This window comes from Microcaecilia unicolor, chromosome 2 (genome assembly GCF_901765095.1).
Source record: "Microcaecilia unicolor chromosome 2, aMicUni1.1, whole genome shotgun sequence".
Taxonomy (NCBI): domain Eukaryota; kingdom Metazoa; phylum Chordata; class Amphibia; order Gymnophiona; family Siphonopidae; genus Microcaecilia; species Microcaecilia unicolor.
This window is the reverse complement of record NC_044032.1, coordinates 302,558,583-302,579,509: the sequence shown is the minus strand read 5'-3', so window position 1 is coordinate 302,579,509 and position 20,927 is coordinate 302,558,583. Positions and strand designations below refer to the sequence as shown.

Here is a 20,927-nt window from a genome sequence, read left to right as displayed (position 1 = left end):
ATTTTCCCTCCTGCCCCCTTGTCAGACCCCCAGACCCCTTCTCCCCTATGAGCACTCCCCTCCCCAATCCCCTTCTCCCCTATGACCACCCCCACCCTCCCCAATCCCCTTCTTCCCTCTGAGCACCCTCACCCTCCCCATCCCCTTCTCCCCTCTGAGCTCCCCAATCCCCTTCTCCCCTCTAAGCACCCTCCCCAATCCCCTTCTCCCCTATGAGCACCCCCACCCTCCCCAATCCCCTTCTCCCCTATGACCACCCTCCCCAATCCTCTTCTCCCCTATGAGCACCCCCACCCTCCCCAATCTCCTTCACCCCTCTGAGCACCCTCCCCAATCCCCTTCTCCCCTCTGAGCTCCCCCACCCTCCCCAATCCCCTTCTTCCCTCTGAGCACCCTCACCAATCCTCTTCTCCCCTCTGAGCCCCCCTCCGTCGAGAGGCCTGAGCCCTCTTCACCCTAAAGCCACCACCCTGCTTTTCTTTTTTTTAAATCCGTGCAGCGATGCAGGCAGCGCCTCGCGTGTGCCCTGCATGAACTGAAAAGAGGAAATCGCTTTGCTGACATTGGGCCTTCCCTGGCTTGTTGTCCCGCCCTCGAGGAAATAGGAAGTTACCTCAAAAGAGGGCGGGACAACAAGCGAGGGAAGGCCCGACGTCAGCAAAGCGATTTCCTCTTTTCAGTTCATGCAGGACAGACGCGAGGCGCTGCCTGCATCGGCGATCGGTGCATGGATTTTTAAAAAAAAAAGCTGTCAGCTCTCGCGGAGCACCCCCCACCCGCTGACACCCGGGGCGGACCGCCCCCACCGCCCCCCCTTGGTACGCCACTGCCCCCAGGGCATTTAATCAGAAAGAGAAATGCCTTTACCAGTTTTATAGAAGCTTTTATGATGAACTGTATACATGTACCCAAGTGCACTAATATTAAATAAAAATACTATTTTAAGCATTCTAAAACATTTCATTGAAAGGATTTAGATTTTAAATCTAGAAAGCTCAGTAGCTTGCAAGGGCCTTCAGCTTCTGACCTGTGCAATTTCTAGTAATACTACTGAATCACATGATTCATAGTATAATAGATTTTTAAAAATACCAACTGAAGACCCAGACTTGTAGCCCTTTTGTGATTCACTGTAGGCACTGCATTATCAATAAAAGGAACAGTGAAATAGAAAGCTGCTTGCTTATTTGAAACTTACCTTTTATAAAGAAGTATGGCTATGACAATACAGATGATAAACACCACTGCAAGAACTGGCCCAACTACCCAAATCAACCCTTCTTCCTCATCTGTAATTGGTTGTGGGTCAAGATCCATGGACACAACAGGGTCAGAGTATGGACTTGTGGCATACATTGTCTAAGGAACAGGAATACAAACAGAGACTTTGATAAGTGCATTTAAAACAAAGAACAGAAAGGGGTTTTTTTCCCACTCATTTTACACTTAAGCTCTGGAATTTGTTGTCAGAGGATGTGGTAAAAGCAGGTAACAGAGCCGGATTTCAAAAAGGTTTGGGACAAGTTCCTGAATGAAAGTCCGTGAACCATTGTTCAGCTAGATTTGGAGGAAGGTCATTGCTTATCCCTGAGGGTAACCAACATGAAATTTTCTTACATTTTGGGTCCCTACCAGCTACTTGTGACTTGGATTGGCCACTGTTAAAAAACAAATATTGGCCTTGATGAACCTCTGATCTAACCCAGTGTGGTAGTTCTTATATTCTAATACCAAGTTTTCACCAAAATGAAAATCAAACTGTGAACAAGAGAAACTCACAGGACACTATTCTACAGTAAAACATTGAACCATGTGATTCCAGAGATACGTCAATTAAGAAAGTTTCAAATAAGGCAGCTTTATTTCGTTTTGTCCTAATTTTATAATTTCTTATAATGAACCAGAAAAAAACGGTGTGTTCGTATCATAGTATAATACATTCTACTATCAGTCATTGCAGGTTGTTCAGAATTCAGCAGTACATTCGGTTTTTGGTCTGCAGAAGTTTGAACATATTTCCACTTATCTAAAGAGATTGCAATGGTTACCAATTGCTTTTCATAGAAAGTCCAAATTATTATTGATGATTCACAGTGTGTTTTATCAAAACTCCTATGTTTATTTGACGGAAGCAGTTAAAAGGTATGTACCATCACGACAGTTATGCTCAATGGTGGCTAGTAATTTGGTTATACCTGCTTTGAATGTGACTAGAAAGGGGCCTTTTCGATTACTAGACCAACTGAATGGAACAAGCTGCCCTGTGGATTTAAAAATTAGACTCATTTATGATATGTAGAAAAGATGAAGCTGTTGTAGTTCATCGTACAAGATCTGATCCCTTTAGTTTTTAGAAAGAACTCAAGTTTTATTTGACTAATAATAGTTCCACTATAGCTACTATTGAGTTTTGGAATTCAGGAGTTGATGAAACAGTTTCTAAATTGTCTCAATTAAAACCTGCTAAAACTTTACATCAAAATAATCCGTGGTATAATGAGTCTGAAGTGGAGGAGTAGCCTAGTGGTTAGTGCAGTGGACTTTGATCCTGTGGAACTGAGTTCAATTCCCACTGCAGCTCCTTGTGACTCTGAGGAAGTCACTTAATCCTCCATTGCCCCTGGTACAAAAATAGGTACCTGAATATATGTAAACCACTTTGAATGTAGTTGCAAAAACCTCAGAAAGGCAGTATAACAAGTCCCATTTCTCCTCCCCTTTAGCCTTTCAGAAAAGAAAAATTATGAAAGACTAGGGACAAGTCCAGTTACAGTCAGAGCCTGGATTTCCTCCTTAGGTTTAAATGCAGATGATATCTATTTACTGTGTCCTATTTTGGACTCTTCTCAACATACTTTATCAATGATAGAAAAAAATATTTTATTGATTGACTGTTGGACTGGCACAAAGTTTTTAAAGTTAAAAAAGAGGAAAAGACCGATTTGGTGATTATTCTTTGCCTCTAAAATTTTTTAATTGACTACTGGAGAAGTATTACAAATTGTTAACCAGTCTAACGTGTTAGGTGTTACATTAGATTCAAAATTATCATTTGATGCTCATATAGAGCGAATGCTACATACCTGTAGAAGGTATTCTCCGAGGACAGCAGGCTGATTGTTCTCACTGATGGGTGACGTCCACGGCAGCCCCTCCAATCGGAAAACTTCACTAGCAAAGTCGTTTGCTAGTCCTCGCGCGCCCGCGCGCACCGCGCATGCGCGGCCGTCTTCCCGCCCGAAACCGGCTCGAGCCGGCCAGTCCAGTATGTAGCAAGACAATACACTTCAAGGGAAGACACAACTCCAAAGGGGAGGCGGGCGGGTTTGTGAGAACAATCAGCCTGCTGTCCTCGGAGAATACCTTCTACAGGTATGTAGCATTCGCTTTCTCCGAGGACAAGCAGGCTGCTTGTTCTCACTGATGGGGTATCCCTAGCCCCCAGGCTCACTCAAAACAACAACCATGGTCAATTGGGCCTCGCAACGGCGAGGACATAACTGAGATTGACCTAAAAAATTTACCAACTAACTGAGAGTGTAGCCTGGAACAGAACAAACAGGGCCCTCGGGGGGTGGAGTTGGATCCTAAAGCCCAAACAGGTTCTGAAGAACTGACTGCCCGAACCGACTGTCGCGTCGGGTATCCTGCTGCAGGCAGTAATGAGATGTGAATGTGTGGACAGATGACCACGTCGCAGCTTTGCAAATTTCTTCAATGGAGGCTGACTTCAAGTGGGCTACCGACGCAGCCATGGCTCGAACATTATGAGCCGTGACATGACCCTCAAGAGCCAGCCCCGCCTGGGCGTAAGTGAAGGAAATGCAATCTGCTAGCCAATTGGATATGGTGCGTTTTCCTACAGCCACTCCCCTCCTATTGGGATCAAAAGAAACAAACAATTGGGCGGACTGTCTGTGGGGCTGTGTCCGCTCCAGATAGAAGGCCAATGCTCTCTTGCAGTCCAATGTGTGCAGCTGACGCTCAGCAGGGCAGGAATGAGGACGGGGAAAGAATGTTGGCAAGACAATTGACTGGTTCAGATGGAACTCCGACACGACCTTTGGCAGAAACTTAGGGTGAGTGCGGAGGACTACTCTGTTGTGATGAAATTTGGTGTAAGGGGCCTGGGCTACCAGGGCCTGAAGCTCACTGACTCTACGAGCCGAAGTAACTGCCACCAAGAAAATGACCTTCCAGGTCAAGTACTTCGGATGGCAGGAATTCAGTGGCTCAAAAGGAGGTTTCATCAGCTGGGTGAGAACGACATTGAGATCCCATGACACTGTAGGAGGCTTGACAGGGGGCTTTGACAAAAGCAAACCTCTCATGAAGCGAACAACTAAAGGCTGTCCTGAGATCGGCTTACCTTCCACACGGTAATGGTATGCACTAATCGCACTAAGGTGAACCCTTACGGAGTTGGTCTTGAGACCAGACTCAGACAAGTGCAGAAGGTAATCAAGCAGGGTCTGTGTAGGACAAGAGCGAGGATCTAAGGCCTTGCTGTCACACCAGACGGCAAACCTCCTCCAATGGAAGAAGTAACTCCTCTTAGTGGAATCTTTCCTGGAAGCAAGCAAGATGCGGGAGACACCCTCTGACAGACCCAAAGAGGCAAAGTCTACGCCCTCAACATCCAGGCCGTAAGAGCCAGCGACTGGAGGTTGGGATGCAGAAGAGCCCCTTCGTCCTGTGTGATGAGGGTCGGAAAACACTCCAATCTCCACGGTTCTTCGGAGGACAACTCCAGAAGAAGAGGGAACCAGATCTGACGCGGCCAAAAGGGAGCAATCAGAATCATGGTGCCTCGGTCTTGCTTGAGTTTCAACAAAGTCTTCCCCACCAGAGGGATGGGAGGATAAGCATACAGCAGGCCCTCCCCCCAATCCAGGAGGAAGGCATCCGATGCCAGTCTGCCGTGGGCCTGAAGCCTGGAACAGAACTGAGGGACTTTGTGGTTCACTCGAGATGCGAAGAGATCTACCAAGGGGGTGCCCCACGCTTGGAAGACCTGGCGCACCACTTGGGAGTTGAGCGACCACTCGTGAGGTTGCATAATCCTGCTCAACCTGTCGGCCAGACTGTTGTTTACGCCTGCCAGATATGTGGCTTGGAGCACCATGCCTTGACGGCGAGCCCAGAGCCACATGCTGACGGCTTCCTGACACAGGGGGCGAGATCCGGTGCCCCCCTGCTTGTTGACATAGTACATGGCAACCTGGTTGTCTGTCTGAATTTGGATAATTTGGTGGGACAGCCGATCTCTGAAAGCCTTTAGAGCGTTCCAGATCGCTCGTAACTCCAGAAGATTGATCTGCAGATCGCGTTCCTGGAGGGACCAGCTTCCTTGGGTGTGGAGCCCATCGACATGAGCTCCCCATCCCAGGAGGGACGCATCCGTGGTCAGCACTTTTTGTGGCTGAGGAATTTGGAAGGGACGTCCCAGAGTCAAATTGGAGCAAATCGTCCACCAATACAGGGAGTCGAGAAAACTCGTGGACAGGTGGATCACGTCCTCTAGACCTCCGGCGGCCTGATACCACTGAGAGGCCAGGGTCCATTGAGCAGATCTCATGTGAAGGCGGGCCATGGGAGTCACATGAACTGTGGAGGCCATGTGGCCCAGCAAACTCAACATCTGCCGAGCTGTGATCTGCTGGGACGCTCGCACCCGCGAGACGAGGGACAACAAGTTGTTGGCTCTCGTCTCTGGGAGATAGGCGCGAGCCGTCCGAGAATCCAGCAGAGCTCCTATGAATTCGAGTCTCTGCGCTGGGAGAAGGTGGGACTTTGGATAATTTATCACAAACCCCAGTAGCTCCAGTAGGCGAATAGTCATCTGCATGGACTGCAGGGCTCCTGCCTCTGATGTGTTCTTTACCAGCCAATCGTCGAGATATGGGAACACGTGCACCCCCAGCCTGCGGAGTGCCGCTGCTACCACAGCTAGGCACTTTGTGAACACCCTGGGCGCAGAGGCGAGCCCAAAGGGTAGCACACAGTACTGGAAGTGGCGTGTGCCCACCTGAAATCGCAGATACTGTCTGTGAGCTGGCAGTATCGGGATGTGTGTGTAGGCATCCTTCAAGTCCAGAGAGCATAGCCAATCGTTTTGCTGAATCATGGGGAGAAGGGTGCCCAGGGAAAGCATCCTGAACTTTTCTTTTTCGAGATATTTGTTCAGGGCCCTTAGGTCTAGGATGGGACGCATCCCCCCTGTTTTCTTTTCCACAAGGAAGTACCTGGAATAGAATCCCAGCCCTTCTTGCCCGGATGGCACGGGCTCGACCGCATTGGCGCTGAGAAGGGCGGAGAGTTCCTCTGCAAGTACCTTCTTGTGTTGGAAGCTGTAAGACTGAGCTCCCGGTGGACAATTTGGAGGTTTTGATGTCAAATTGAGGGTGTATCCCTGCCGGACTATTTGCAGAACCCACTGATCGGAGGTTATGAGAGGCCACCTTTGGTGAAAAGCTTTCAACCTCCCTCCGACTGGCAGGTCGCCCGGCACGGACACTTGGATGTCGGCTATGCTCTGCTGGAGCCAGTCAAAAGCTTGCCCCTTGCTTTTGCTGGGGAGCCGCGGGGCCTTGCTGAGTCGCACGCTGCTGACGAGAGCGAGCGCGCTGGGGCTTAGCCTGGGCCGCAGGCTGTCGGGAAGGAGGATTGTACCTACGCTTGCCAGAAGAGTAGGGAACAGTCTTCCTTCCCCCGAAAAAATCGTCTACCTGTAGAGGTAGAGGCTGAAGGCTGCCGGCGGGCGAATTTGTCGAATGCGGTGTCCCGCTGGTGGAGAGACTCTACCACCTGTTCAACTTTTTCGCCAAAAATATTGTCCGCACGGCAAGGCGAGTCCGCAATCCGCTGCTGGAGTCTATTCTCCAGGTCGGCGGCACGCAGCCATGAGAGCCTGCGCATCACCACACCTTGAGCAGCGGCCCTGGACGCAACATCAAAAGTGTCATAAACTCCTCTGGCCAGGAATTTTCTGCACGCCTTCAGCTGCCTGACCACCTCCTGAAAAGGCTTGGCTTGCTCGGGGGGAAGAGCATCAACCAAGCCCGCCAACTGCCGCACATTGTTCCGCATGTGTATGCTCGTGTAGAGCTGGTAAGACTGGATCTTGGACACGAGCATAGAGGAATGGTAGGCCTTCCTCCCAAAGGAGTCTAAGGTTCTAGCGTCCTTGCCCGGGGGCGCCGAAGCATGTTCCCTAGAACTCTTAGCCTTCTTTAGGGCCAAATCCACAACTCCAGAGTCATGAGGCAACTGAGTGCGCATCAGCTCTGGGTCCCCATGGATCCGGTACTGGGACTCGATCTTCTTGGGAATGTGGGGATTAGTTAAGGGTTTTGTCCAGTTCGCAAGCAATGTCTTTTTTAGGACATGGTGCAAGGGAACAGTGGACGCTTCCTTAGGTGGAGAAGGATAGTCCAGGAGCTCAAACATTTCAGCCCTGGGCTCGTCCTCCACAACCACCGGGAAGGGGATGGCCGTAGACATCTCCCGGACAAAGGAAGCGAAAGACAGGCTCTCAGGAGGAGAAAGCTGCCTTTCAGGAGAGGGAGTGGGATCAGACGGAAGACCCTCAGACTCCTCGTCAGAGAAATATCTGGGGTCTTCCTCTTCCTCCCACGAGGCCTCACACTCGGTGTCAGACACAAGTTCCCGAACCTGTGTCTGCAACCTCGCCCTGCTCGACTCAGTGGAACCACGTCCACGACGGGGGCGTCGAGAGGAAGACTCCCTCGCCCACATCGGCGAAGCTCCCTCCGCCGACGTAGTCGGGGAGCCCTCCTGGGAGGTGGCCGCGGTCGGCACCGCACGCGGTACCGACGTCGGGGACCTCAACCTGGGCGATGGGCCAGCCGGCGCCACGCTCGACGGTACCGGAGGCGCAAGCACCGCCGGTACCGGAGGGGTAGGGCGCAACAGCTCTCCCAGAATCTCTGGGAGAACGGCCCGGAGGCTCTCGTTCAGAGTGGCTGCAGAAAAAGGCTGAGAGGTCGATGCAGGCGTCGACGTCAGAACCTGTTCCGGGCGAGGAGGCTGTTCCGGGCTGTCCAGAGTGGAGCGCATCGACACCTCTTGAACAGAGGGTGAGCGGTCCTCTCGGTGCCGATGCCTGCTGGGTGCCGAATCCCTCGGCGACCCAGAGCTCTCGGTGCCGACACGGGGAGGAGACCGGTGTCGATGCTTCTTCGATTTCTTCCGAAGCATGTCACCGGAGCTCCCCGGCACCGACGAGGAGGACGTAGAATCCATCCGTCGCTTCCTCGGGGCCGAGACCGAAGAGGGTCGATCTCGGGGGGGCTGTACCGCAGGAGCCCTCAGGGTAGGAGGAGACCCACCCGAGGGCTCACCGCCACCAGCAGGGGAATGGACAGCCCTCACCTGCACTCCACTCGATGCACCACCGTCCGACGACATCAGGAGACGAGGTCCCGGTACCACCGACGTCGATGCAGCTATCCGATGTCTCGGCGCCGATGCAGAGGCCCGATGCCTCGATGCACTCGATGCAAGGGCGGCCGAGGAAGATGGTCTGGACGCTGACGACGTCGATGCACTCGAAGATCCCGGTGCCGATGCCGACGAAGAGCCCGAGAACAACACGTTCCACTGGGCTAGTCTCGCTACCTGAGTCCGCCTTTGAAGCAGGGAACACAGACTGCAGTTCTGAGGGCGGTGCTCAGCCCCCAGACACTGAAGACACGACGAGTGTCGATCAGTGAGCGAGATAACCCGGGCGCACTGGGTGCACTTCTTGAAGCCGCTGGAAGGCTTCGATGTCATGGGCGGAAAAATCACGCCGGCGAAATCAAAAGCCGAAATGGCGAAAATTGAAGCACCAAAATTTAGAGGGAGAAAAATCTCGACCGAGGCCGAAAGAGGCCTACCCCGACGACGAAAGAAAACTTATCGGGGCAAAAAGCTGGAAGTACGGGGAGGATTGACACGAAACCCGGAGAGGGTTTCCGGAGCACTTCCCGCACTAGAACAAAGCTTTTCCGAAGAAAAAACACGCTCAAAAAAACTTTGGACGCGCGAGGTCGACTTTCCGGGGCTCGACACGGCGAAAAAAACGACCGTACCGAGTGCGGACAAAAGAAGACTGGCCGGCTCGAGCCGGTTTCGGGCGGGAAGACGGCCGCGCATGCGCGGTGCGCGCGGGCGCGCGAGGACTAGCAAACGACTTTGCTAGTGAAGTTTTCCGATTGGAGGGGCTGCCGTGGACGTCACCCATCAGTGAGAACAAGCAGCCTGCTTGTCCTCGGAGAACTATATTAATCCCCTGTTTACTAAAGCTTAGCTCGAGTTATCTGCAGCAGGGCCCATTTAAGTAAAGAAATTTAATTTTTGCTTGTGTCAATTAAGAGCTATTTGATCTAATCTAAAAGTATTAAAAGCTTTTGAAGCATAGCACAGGCGGTCTTGCTACCATACATTGACTATTGTAACTGACGTTATGGGGGGTTTAACATCAAAGCTGTTGCAGAGATTGCAATTGCTTCAGAATATGGCTGCCAGATTGGTTTTAAGAGGTAGTAGATTTGAAAGGGTGACACCTCTTTTCAAAAAATTGCACTGGCTTCTGGCTAATTCATGCATTAAATTCAAAATGGCATGTATGGTTTTTAAAACTTTGGCCGGTCAAAATTCTGTTTGTCTCTCAAAATATTTGACCTTATTATCTGTAAGATGTGCCTCTCATGGAATTAATATTAATACTTTGTTGTTTCCTAATTTTAGAGGAGTTAGATTCAAGAAATATTTGAGTAATTCTTTTCAATACTTAGCGGTAAAAATTTGGAATGATATACCACATCATATCTATTTGGTCATATTTTATTTTTAGAAAACAACTGAAGGCTTTATTGTTTTCAGATATAGAAACAATTTAGTTTAAACTGTTTTCTTATTTTTCTGTAATTTCATCTGACTGGGATGTTTTCTCTTTCTGTAATCCGCAATGAATCCTATGGAGATATAGCAGAATATAAGTTATGTATGGTATGATATGGTATGGTTTAGTATGATATGGTAAGTGTCATTTGAAGGCCCATTTATTGTGCTTGGCCTATTATGTCTCTACTAAACATGCATAATTTACAATTTTGGGACACGTGTACTCTCTGTTTGAGGAGCAAGGATTCCAATGAAAAGTGATTGTACAGACTGTTTTTTTTTCTTACTTTGTCATTTGATTATATTGTAATTATGCATGTATTTTTTATTACTTTATTGTTTATTTTTATGTGTACTTTTTTGTTCTCCATCCTGGATAAGGGTGGGTTATAAATAATAAATCCAATCCAAATTCAATTCTATAGCATATCCATGGAAAGTATCACCCAGAAACAAATGAGTCCTAAATAGGTTTTCTACTGGTTACTGAATTTGCTACTTTCAAAATGGCCAATTGCCACCTCTCCATATCTAGGCCTAATGTGAATGAATGTGCATGCAAAATTGAAGAGTCCTGAAATTGTCTGTATAAGAAATGAAAGAAAGCATGCAAGAATATTTGAAGCAAAAAACAATGAGGGAGTTAGTTGGAACACTATATGATCAAGGAGTAAAACAAGTACTCAGCAAGTATAAAGGAGTAACAGAAAAACTATATGATTTTTTTGCATTGGTCTTTACTGAGGAGGTTGTTGGGGTCATACCCACATCAAAAACCTACCTTGATGGTGATATTTCAGAGCAATTAGATCACATCAAGTCCAAAAGATGCAACAAATTACTAGGGGCTGTTAATATTCACGCCAGAGTTCTGAAAAACCTCAAGCATAAAACTCCTAACCTGTTACTAATAACCTGTAACCTATCATTTCAAATGAAAGAGTCCAAGGCTAATCCATGAAACAACAAATCACTGAGCCTGACATCAGTAACAGGCAAAATAGCAGAAACTAAACTTTAAAATAAAAATACTGATCCTATAGGCAGATATGGCTTAATGGGAATGAGTCAGCATGGGTTTAGGAAAAATGTGTGCTACCTTTCCAATTTATCAGATTGCTTTTTGAAGGTGTACAAAAATATGGGGATAAAGGTGAGCTGGTTGATGTGAAGGGCCAATTCTATAACCAGATGCATGCTGTTATGCATGCCACGCACATGTAGGTGCGGAGATAACTGGTACACACACGCATACATGCACTACACGCTATGTATAAAGGAATGTGTAAATGCTAGAGCATGCACATAGGTGGCGGATAAGAGGGACATGGGTGTGTATCATAATACTACAAGTTACGAGCGCTGCACAGCACACTTATGTGTAAAGGAGTAGACATGGAGGGGCATAATCGAACGGTGCCGGCCAAATCTTTGGGGCCGGCTCCGCAAAGGGGCGGAGCCAAGCATATTTTCAAAATACGCTTGGCACCAGCCAAATCGCTCGCTGGGGTTAGATGAGATGGTCGACTCCGATTTTCAGCCATAATGTAAGGCATTTGGGAATGGGAGGAGCCAGTATTTCTAGTGCACTGGCCCCCCCTGACATGCCAGGATACCAACCGGGCACCCTAGGGGGCACTTTAAAAAATTAATTAAAAAAACAAAATTAGCTTCCCTTGTGTGCTGAGCCCCCCAAATCCACCCCAAAACCCACTGCCCACAACTCTACACTATTACCACAGCCCTAAGGGGTGAAGGGGGGCACCTACATGTGGGTACAGTGGGGTTTGGGGGGGCTCCCATTTACCAGTACAAGTGTAACAGGTAGGGGGGGATGGGCCTGGGTCCACCTGCCTCAAGTGCACTGCACCCACTACAAACTGCTCCAGGGACCTGCATATTGCTGTCAGAAAGCTGAGTATGACATTTGAGGCTGGCATACAGGCTGGCAAAAAATGTCTGATTTTTTTTTTGTGTGTGTGGGAGGGGGGTGGTGACCACTGGGGGAGTAAGGGGAGGTGATCCCCGCTTCCCTCCGGTGGTCATCTGGTCAGTTGGGGCACTTTTTTGGGACTTGGACCTAAAAAAATAGGGTCCAAATAAAACAGACCAAATTCTCCTGACGGCCGGCTTTCTTTTTTCCATTATTGGGCAAATCCGGCCATCTCAACGCACGCCCCCGCTACCATGCCGACACGCCCCCTTTCAATATTTGCCAGCCCTGCGATGGAACGCAGTTGAAGCTGCCCAAAATCGGCTTTCGATTATGCGGATTTGGGCGGATTCCGGAGATCGCCGCCCATCTCCCAATTTGTGTCGGAAGATGGGCGGCGATCACTTTCGAAAACGAGCTGGATTGTAACATAGCAAAGTGATAGCAGATAAAGATCTGAACGGTCCCATCCAGTCTGCCCAACAGTCTCATTCATTCTCAATTCTAGATTGAATCAACAATGAATGTGATATCATATACTTCATCATGGTCTTTCTTTGTTGTTTCAGGGACATAGACTGTACAAGTCCGCCCAGCTCTATCTTATGTTCCAACTACAGGATTTGCCATCAAAGCCTATTCAAATCCATCTTGTCATTTACAGGACACAGACCGTAAAAGTCTGCCTGGCACTGTCCTCGCATTCCAAATTACTGGAGTTTGTCAAAGCTCTCTACAGCCCATCCTAAGCTGGATTGTTATATGTGGGACTCAGACCATACAAGCCAGCTCAGCACCAGCCTTAATTAATATAGCCAAACTTGCCATCTAAGCACCACTTGACATGCAAACACATATGCAAACCTTTAAGCTTTGTTTTTTATATCATTCATTTTCTAATTAGAGATCCCCTGTGTTCATCCCATGCTACCTTGAATTCTGTCACAGTTCTCTTCTCCACCACCTCCCTCAGGAGGGCATTCCAGACATCAACCACCCTCTCCGTGAAAAAGAATTTTCTGACATTACTCCTAAGTCTACCAACCTACAACCTCAAATCATGTCCACTAGTTATACCATTTTCCCTTCTCTGCAAAATATTTGTTTTTAAATTAATACCTTTCAAGTATTTAAACATCTGTATCATATCTCCTTTGTCCCTCCTCTCCTTTAGGGTATACATATTCAGGTATTCCAGTCTCTTCTCATATGTCCCCATATCATTTTTGTTGCCTTCCTCTGGACTGTTTCAAGATATCGCCTGCAAAACTGAACACAATACTCCAGGTGGGGACTTACCTGCTGGTTATACCTCTCTATATGCAGCCTTACATCCTTCTGGGTACAGCCACCACCTTGCCACACTGATTTGTCACCTTCAGATCCTCAGATACTATGACCCCAAAGTCCCTCTCTCTGTCAGTGCATATCAGCCTTTCACTGCCTAACACATATGTCTCCCTTGGATTTCTGTTCCCTAAGTGCATCACTCTGCACTTCTCTGTATTGAGTTTTAATTGCCAAACATTAGACCATTCTTCTAACTTTTGCAGATCCTTTTTCATGTTTTCCAGTCTCCTCCAGGGTGCCCACTCTGTTACAAATCTTGGTATCATCTACAAAAAGGCAAAAATCTCCCTAAAAAATGGCCATACAGTAAGATAACTCTTACCGCATGCCATGTGGCGGAGAGCACTTACTGCCACCCAGTGAGGTGGTGGTAAGAGCTCCTGTGGTAACCTGGCAGCGCTGGGTTAGCGCCATGGTAAAAATTCCAAAAATATTTTCTGGCGTGCCAGAAAAGGCACATGCTGAAGCCAGAACTACTGCTGGCAGCCGTGTTGGGCCAGCAATATTTCCGAGTTGCCATGCAGCAACCCTTTCAAAAAAGGGCCCCTAGATGAGTAATCCCAAGAGCCTGTACTGCAACCTGTACTCTTTAACATATTCACAAGGGATCTAGAGATAGGAGTGAGGAAGGGAGTGATGAAATCTGTAGATGACAAAACCTTATTCTTAGTAGTTATAATGGCAGAGAGTTGCAAGGATTTCCAGAAGAAGTCTCGTGAGACTGTACATCTAAATGGCAGAAGAAATGTAATGGGGTCAAGTACAAAGTGATACTATAGGGAAAAATAATCCCCACTACAGGTACAAAATACTAGGAGTTAGGAATCACCACCTAAGAAAAAGACTTTGCTATCCGATTATTTAAGAGATTTATATCCCATGCTAGCTAGCAATTTAGGTGGGTTACAAGTAAAATTTATTTTTTATTTTTTATTTTTTATCAAATTTCCAATATTTATCAAGCAGAACAATGCACTTGTACAGAAAGTAATAACTAGAACTCCACAATTAAAAATAATATTTCAAAAAAGAAATATATATATCATTACTCAAGTCCACATTGTATGGATCCAAGATGTTAAATGGAGAAATTTAAGCAAACAATAAAGAAAATACCTTCTTTTGACTAACCATAAAACCCCTGTTACCAAACTTGTAAAGAGTTATTATAGAATCACACAGTAATTCTTTTAGCTGACAAAAAAGCTGTAAGTTGAGAGGGTTCATAAAAAACATATTTTATAGATTGGTATCTGATAACACATTTGCAAGGATAATGCAAAAAGAAAGTAGCCCCCAACTGAAGAACTCCTGGTTTCATTAACAAAAATGGTTGGCGTCTCTTTTGAGTTTCTTTTGAAACATCTGAAAAAATTTGTATTTTCAAACCTAGGAAAGTCTTATCCTTATTTTTAAAGAACATTTTTAGGAACCAATTTTTGTCAAGTAATAAAGCTACTGTGGCTATCAATGTAGACGCCACAACTAATTCCATATCTGAGGACTCCAGTAAAGCTGAGATGTCCAATGCTTGAATTCCTTGATCCTGTTGGGTAGTTATCATTTTTGTTGGCAAATAGTACAATTGAGAAAAAGGTGGAATATTTTATTCTCGAACTCCAAAAATTTCTATATCTTTTTAACAAATCTCGTGGAGAAACTGTGAATTGTTTCGGATTTGGAGATTATTACTCCTAGATACATTTTCAAGATCTTCCATTTTTCTCCTTAAGTATGTTAAGTCTTTGATAATAAAAAATCCCCCCTCTCAGTACCCTTTTCTACCACCGCCAACTCCAGGCTCCGCCCTTTCTGCCTCGCCTCACCCCATGCTTGGAATAAACTCCCTGAGCCCATACGCCAGGCCCCCTCCCTGCCTATCTTCAAATCCTTGCTCAAAGCCCACCAATGTCGCCTTCGGCACCTAACTACTACACCTCTATTCAGGAAATCTTGACTGCCCCAACTTGACATTTCGTCCTTTAGATTGTAAGCTCCTTCGAGCAGGGACTGTCCTTCTTTGTTAAACTGTACAGCGCTGCGTAACCCTAGTAACACTCTAGAAATGTTAAGTAGTAGTAGTAGTAATAGCCCCCTGAAGAGACTGTATCTGTTGAATTTTTTTTTTGTTCTTTATTTTGCTGAGTTACATTTTCTAACATTAAATCAATTTTTTTAACCTTCTTATCCAAGGCGTTAAAGTCTTGTGACAATTTTTGAACTTGTGGACATATTGCTTTACCCAGATCCACAATCAATCCCCACAAAGCATCAAGAGTTACTTCAGGGGGGTTAGATATATTTAGTGGAAAATTAGTCTTCAGTACCTCTGAGTTACAGAGGAAACTTCCTCCAAACTTACAGTTACAGCCTCCTCCAGTGTGGTAGGTGGAACAGTCACTAACGTGGCACAAGGTTCTCAATTGCCTGAGCTCCTTCAGGCTGTTTTGCCTCCTCCCGCCTCTCTACTCCTTCCCCTTCCCGGGGCAAAGGAGCTTGAGGTGCCGATAATTGGGAGCTTGTGCTTCGTGGCTGGGGAGGCGGAGCTCTCATGTCGGGACTGAGCGAAAGTTCCAGCCCAAGGAGTGTTCCAGGGTCTCCAGTCGCCCCTGCACGCTCACGTGGGCTTGCTCCCAACAACTCCACAGGGGTTCCGACTCTTGAGAAAAAAGAGGTAATCGAGCCTGATCCTGAAGGTAAGTCTTGTCACTGGGGGGGCTACGGAAGTGGAGTGGCCCCTTCTTTTAGGCATTGCAATGAATATTCAAAATTGAGGACGCCGAGAGTAGGTGCGGGCATCAGCAGTTGGATGCGGCCATCTTGGATCTCAATATACACAATTTAAAAGCAAATATATAAAAACATACATAATAAATAATACATGACAAATAAAAAAAAGAATATAAAACAAGATATTACAAACAATGAACAAAATAAATAAAGTCATCTAAATAACATAAGAATTGCCATAATGAGTCAGACCACAGGCCCATCTAGCCTAGAATCTGGCTTCTAACAGTGGCCAATCCAGGTCAAAAGTACCTGGCAAGATCTCAAGAAATAGCAATACTCTTTGCTTCTTAACTTCAGAGATGAACAGTGGCTTTCCTGGGTTTACCTTAATAACAGGAACACGTTCAACCCTTTTTTTAAACCCACCAATGCTAACTGCTTTTACCACATCCTGTGGCAATGAGTTCCACAGCTTAACTATTTGTTGAGAGAAAAATATTTTCTGCTATTTGTTTGAAATGTATTATTACATGCCCCCTATTCTATGTACTTTTTGAAAGAGTGAACAATCAATTTGTGTTTTCCCATTCTACACCACTCAGAATTATGTAGACCTCTACTATACTCCCACTCAGCCGTCTCTTCTGCAAGATGAAGAGCTATAGTCTCTCAAGCCTTTCATTATATGACAGTTGTTTCACTCCCTAAATCATTCTGGTCAACCACCTTTTCTAATTCCCTTATATCTTTTTTGAGATGGAGCAACCAGCTTTGCACACAATATTCAAGTTGAAGATACATCATGAAGCAATACAGAGGCATTACAATATTCATGGTTTTATTTTCTATTCCTTTCCAAATAATTCCTAACTTTCTGTTTGCTTTTTGCCCGCTACCACACATTGAGCCGAAGATTTCAGCTTATTGTCCACGAGGACACGTAAATCACATAAAATTACTCTAAATAATCAGCCTGACTACCTTTTACTGGTTGCAGTCACTGAAGCAGAAAAACAACCCAGCCACAAAATACTTGTTGAAATCAGTGTGCTTTTAACAGCGTTCTCAAAGTCAGAAACTGGGTGAGTGCCTGCAGTTTAACAAGCAACAAATTACAGAGTGCAGAGCCATCCAAAAAGAATGCACGTTCATGAAACTCTTCTAAGTGCAACATTTAATAGAAGGAACATTAAATAATCTACAGAACCCTCAGAATGCAGAGATCTGGGAGGCCCATAGATATTTAAGGTTGAACAAATACTAAATGGCCCTTTATTGCACAAGACCTTAAAAATAAGCACAAAAATCTTACACTATCTTCTCAAGACAAGTATCCGTAAGTATACATGCTGCTGAATTTTGAACTACCTGAAGGGCACATGTAAATGAAGCCAGAAGTCCTAAATAATTGGTTACAGTAAATTAAGGAAAGAAAAAAACAATATTTGCATTACTGTATTAAAATTGTCATCAGTTATAAAGGGCTTCAATCAGGGAATTCATTTATACTCTACAGAGTATAAAAGGCTTTCTTGACCACTGAATCTGAGGCTTCATGGTAAGATGAGAATCAATCGGAATGCCCAAGTCTTTCAACTGAGTAAATAATGGAACCATCCAATTATTTGTGCGCAAATGCACAAGCATATCTTAAGGAACAGCACTATACTCCCAGTGTGGAACAGCTTCAATAAAAATAAATACAATTTTGAGGGATTATTTGAAAAAGAATAGAGAAGAAAACCAAGAATATCATCATATCTGGTTATTTTACTGGAAATTTTAACTATATCTTCTCTTAACCTTAAAACAGGCTAGCAAAGTGGTTTACAATGAAAGTCAACAAATTTATGCGATAAGAAGAAAGCTTCAATTCAAAAGGAAGGAGTAGAAAATAAGATCCAGAGTTCCTAGGAATCCAAGGTTTAAAATCACTCATCTTCAAACGCCAAAGTGAAAGCATAGGTTTTTAAGGCTATTTCAAAACAAGGCAGGTTTAATTCTCTAAAATAGGAAGAGGCTGCGGCATTCTGTACCACTTGCAATGCCCTGGATGAACCAAGGTACAGGGCACTGCAATAATCCAACTGAGACAATATCAAACTTTACACAACAGTTATGAAGTCATATGCAGTTGGTGATTCGAACATTAGGCATGCAAATAGCTGGGTGGCTGGTGCAAAGGTGGCAGACCTCACACTGCAATGACATAGGAAAATATGGGAAGGAGGTTCTGGAAGCCAAATTTAGGCTCTTAGGTAGAAAGCTGAATTCCAGGTCCTCTAGAATAGCATTTTCAGAAATGCTCCCCATTCCATGCGCAGGACCCAAGAGGCAGGCAGACCTCTAAAGTCTCAATGAGTGGTTGAGACAATGTTGCAGAGACAAGGGATTTAGATTTGTTAGGAACTAGGCAACATTCTAAAAAGGGGAGACTATTCCCAAAGGATGGACTCCACCTCAACCGGGATGGAACCAGGCTGCTGGCACTAACATTTAGAAAAGGAGATACAATAACTTTTAAACTAGAATGGGGTTGTGAAGAAAGTCGACAGTCACTTAGGAGCGTATGGTTCAGAGTAGGGTATCCTTGAAGGATAATATTAAAACTGGACATTTAGGAAATCCCAATATAGAGGTTTTAATAATGGTGAAACAGAGCCAGAATTGTTTAACAGGAGAGAAGAGTTATCCCTGCCAACGTCTAAGCAGCTTGTAGAGACAGGGCAAAAAAACACAATTTGAAGTGTCTGTATACAAATGCTAGAAGCCTAAAAAATAAGATGGGAGAGTTACAATATATAGCACAAAATGAAGAGGTAGATATAATAGGAATCTCTGAGACCTGACGGAAGGAAGACAATCAATGGGGCACTGTGTTAAGGTATAAATTATAATGCAATGATAAAGATGATTAAATTGAAGGAGAGGGAGAGATAGCAGCGTGAAATCCTTATGGATAGAAATTCCATGTTTGAAGGGAAAGAGTATACTGGTAGGGCTATACTACTGTGCCAGAACGAACAGACAAATGAAGAAATGGTAACAGAAATTAGAAAACCTCACAAATTGGGCAACTGTATAATGAGCAATTTCAATTACATTGTGATGTATGTGCTGCAGTCTAATCTTTATTGGACTGACGATGTTTTGTCCTAAGGTCTTTTTTCTTCACATTCATTTTACACTTTTTGCAGGAAATATTTATATGCAATAAAATACACTTTGTGCTTGTTAAGAGTAAATTCCCATACAAAGATTGTTACTGTTTATGTGTGGGCTGATATTTTTGATGTTCTGATTTCAATTACCTCAAGATTGACTAAACAAATGTCACATCAGGGAGTGCTAGGGAGGTGAAATTCCTAGATGTAATAAATGACTGCTTCTTAGAGCAAGTGGTCCAGGAACCGAAAAGAGGGAGGTATTTTAGATCTAGTCCTTAACGGAATGCAGGGCTTAGTGCCAGAGGTAACAGTGGTTCACTGGGAAACAGTGATCATAACATGATCAAATTTGAACTAATATCTAGAGTGAAGTCACTAATGAAATCTACAGTAGCAGCATTTAATTTTTTAATGGGCAACTATGATAATAATGAGGAAAATAGTTAAAAAGAAGCTAAAAAGATCAGCTGCAAAGGTTAGGACTTTAGATATTGTTTACAAATACTATCTTGAAAGTCTAGAACAGATGTATTCCACGTATTAATAAAGGTGGGAAGAACAGCAAACAGCAGCCAGCATGGTTAAAAAGTGATGTGAAAGAGGCTATTAGAGCAAAAAGAACAGTTTTCAAAAAATGGAAAGAAGATCAAAATGAAGAAAATAAGAAACAATATAAGCACTGGAAAGTTAGATGCAAAGCAATGAATAAAGTAGGCTAAAAGTGGATATAAAGCGAAACTTGCCACAGAAGCACAAACTCAAAGTAATAATTTTAAAAGGTACATCAGAAGCAGAAAGTCTATGAGGAAATCTGTGAGACCACTAGATCATCAAGGAGCAAGTGGCGCACTCAGGGAGGACAAAGCCATTGGGGAGAGACTGAATGAATTCTTTGCTTTGGTCTTCACTGAAGAAGATGTGAGAGATCTACCTGTACCAGAAATGGTTTTCAAGGGTGACAATGTGGAGGAACAAAGAATCTCAGTGAACCTGGAAGATGTACTGAGCAAAATCGACAAACTGAAGAGTAGTAAATTATTTGGACTGGATGGCATGCACTCCAGAGTACTGAAACAACTCAAAGTGGTCTGTTGTAAATGATCTGTAACCTGTTGCTAAAATAGTATCTGAAGAGTGGAGGGTGGAATTACTGAACATATAAACAAACATGGTTAAATGGGACAGAATTAGCATGGATTCAGTCAAGGGAAGCCTTGTCTCACCAATTCACTTCATTTCTTTGAAGGTGGAAGTAATCAGGTAGATAAAGGTGAACCAGTTGATGTAGTGTACCTAGCTTTTCAAAAAGCTTTTGACAATGTCCCTCATGAGAGACTCCTGAGAAAATTAAAAAGCCATGGAATAGGAGGCAATGTTCTGTTGTGGATTAGGAACTGGCTAATGGGTAGAAAACAGAGGGTAGGGTTTAATCACCATTTTTCTCAGTGGAGGAGAGTGAATAGTGGAGACCACAGGGATCTGCAGTGGGACAGGTGCTATTTAACATATTTATACATGATCTGGAAATTGGAACAACAAGTGAGATGAATAAATTTGCAGATGACACAAAACTATTCAAAGTTGTTAAAACACATGCAGACTCTGAAAAATTGGAGGAAGACCTTAGGGAAACTAGAACATTGGGCATCCATACGGCAGATGAAATTTAATGTGGACAAATGCAAAGTGATCCACATTGGGAAGAATAATTCTTTATATATTGGAATCACTCAAAGGCAGATGCAAAGATTACAACTGATTCAGAATATAGCAGTCAGACTTATTTTTCATAGATCTACATTGGATCACATGTCTCCTTTTTGATTGATTTACAC

At 44.9% G+C, this 20,927-nt stretch overlaps 1 protein-coding gene across 12 annotated transcripts in view; it reads right to left on the bottom strand.

Moving 5' to 3' along the window:
- PTPRD (protein tyrosine phosphatase receptor type D) overlaps positions 1–20,927 on the bottom strand; it is a 1,064,164-nt gene that overhangs the window by 324,681 nt on the left and 718,556 nt on the right. For all 12 annotated transcript variants that reach the window (XM_030194293.1, XM_030194296.1, XM_030194294.1 and 9 more), the window contains one exon: positions 1,199–1,359. In XM_030194293.1, the coding sequence (XP_030050153.1) occupies positions 1,199–1,359 (161 nt within the window). The remainder of the gene's footprint in view (positions 1–1,198; positions 1,360–20,927) is intronic.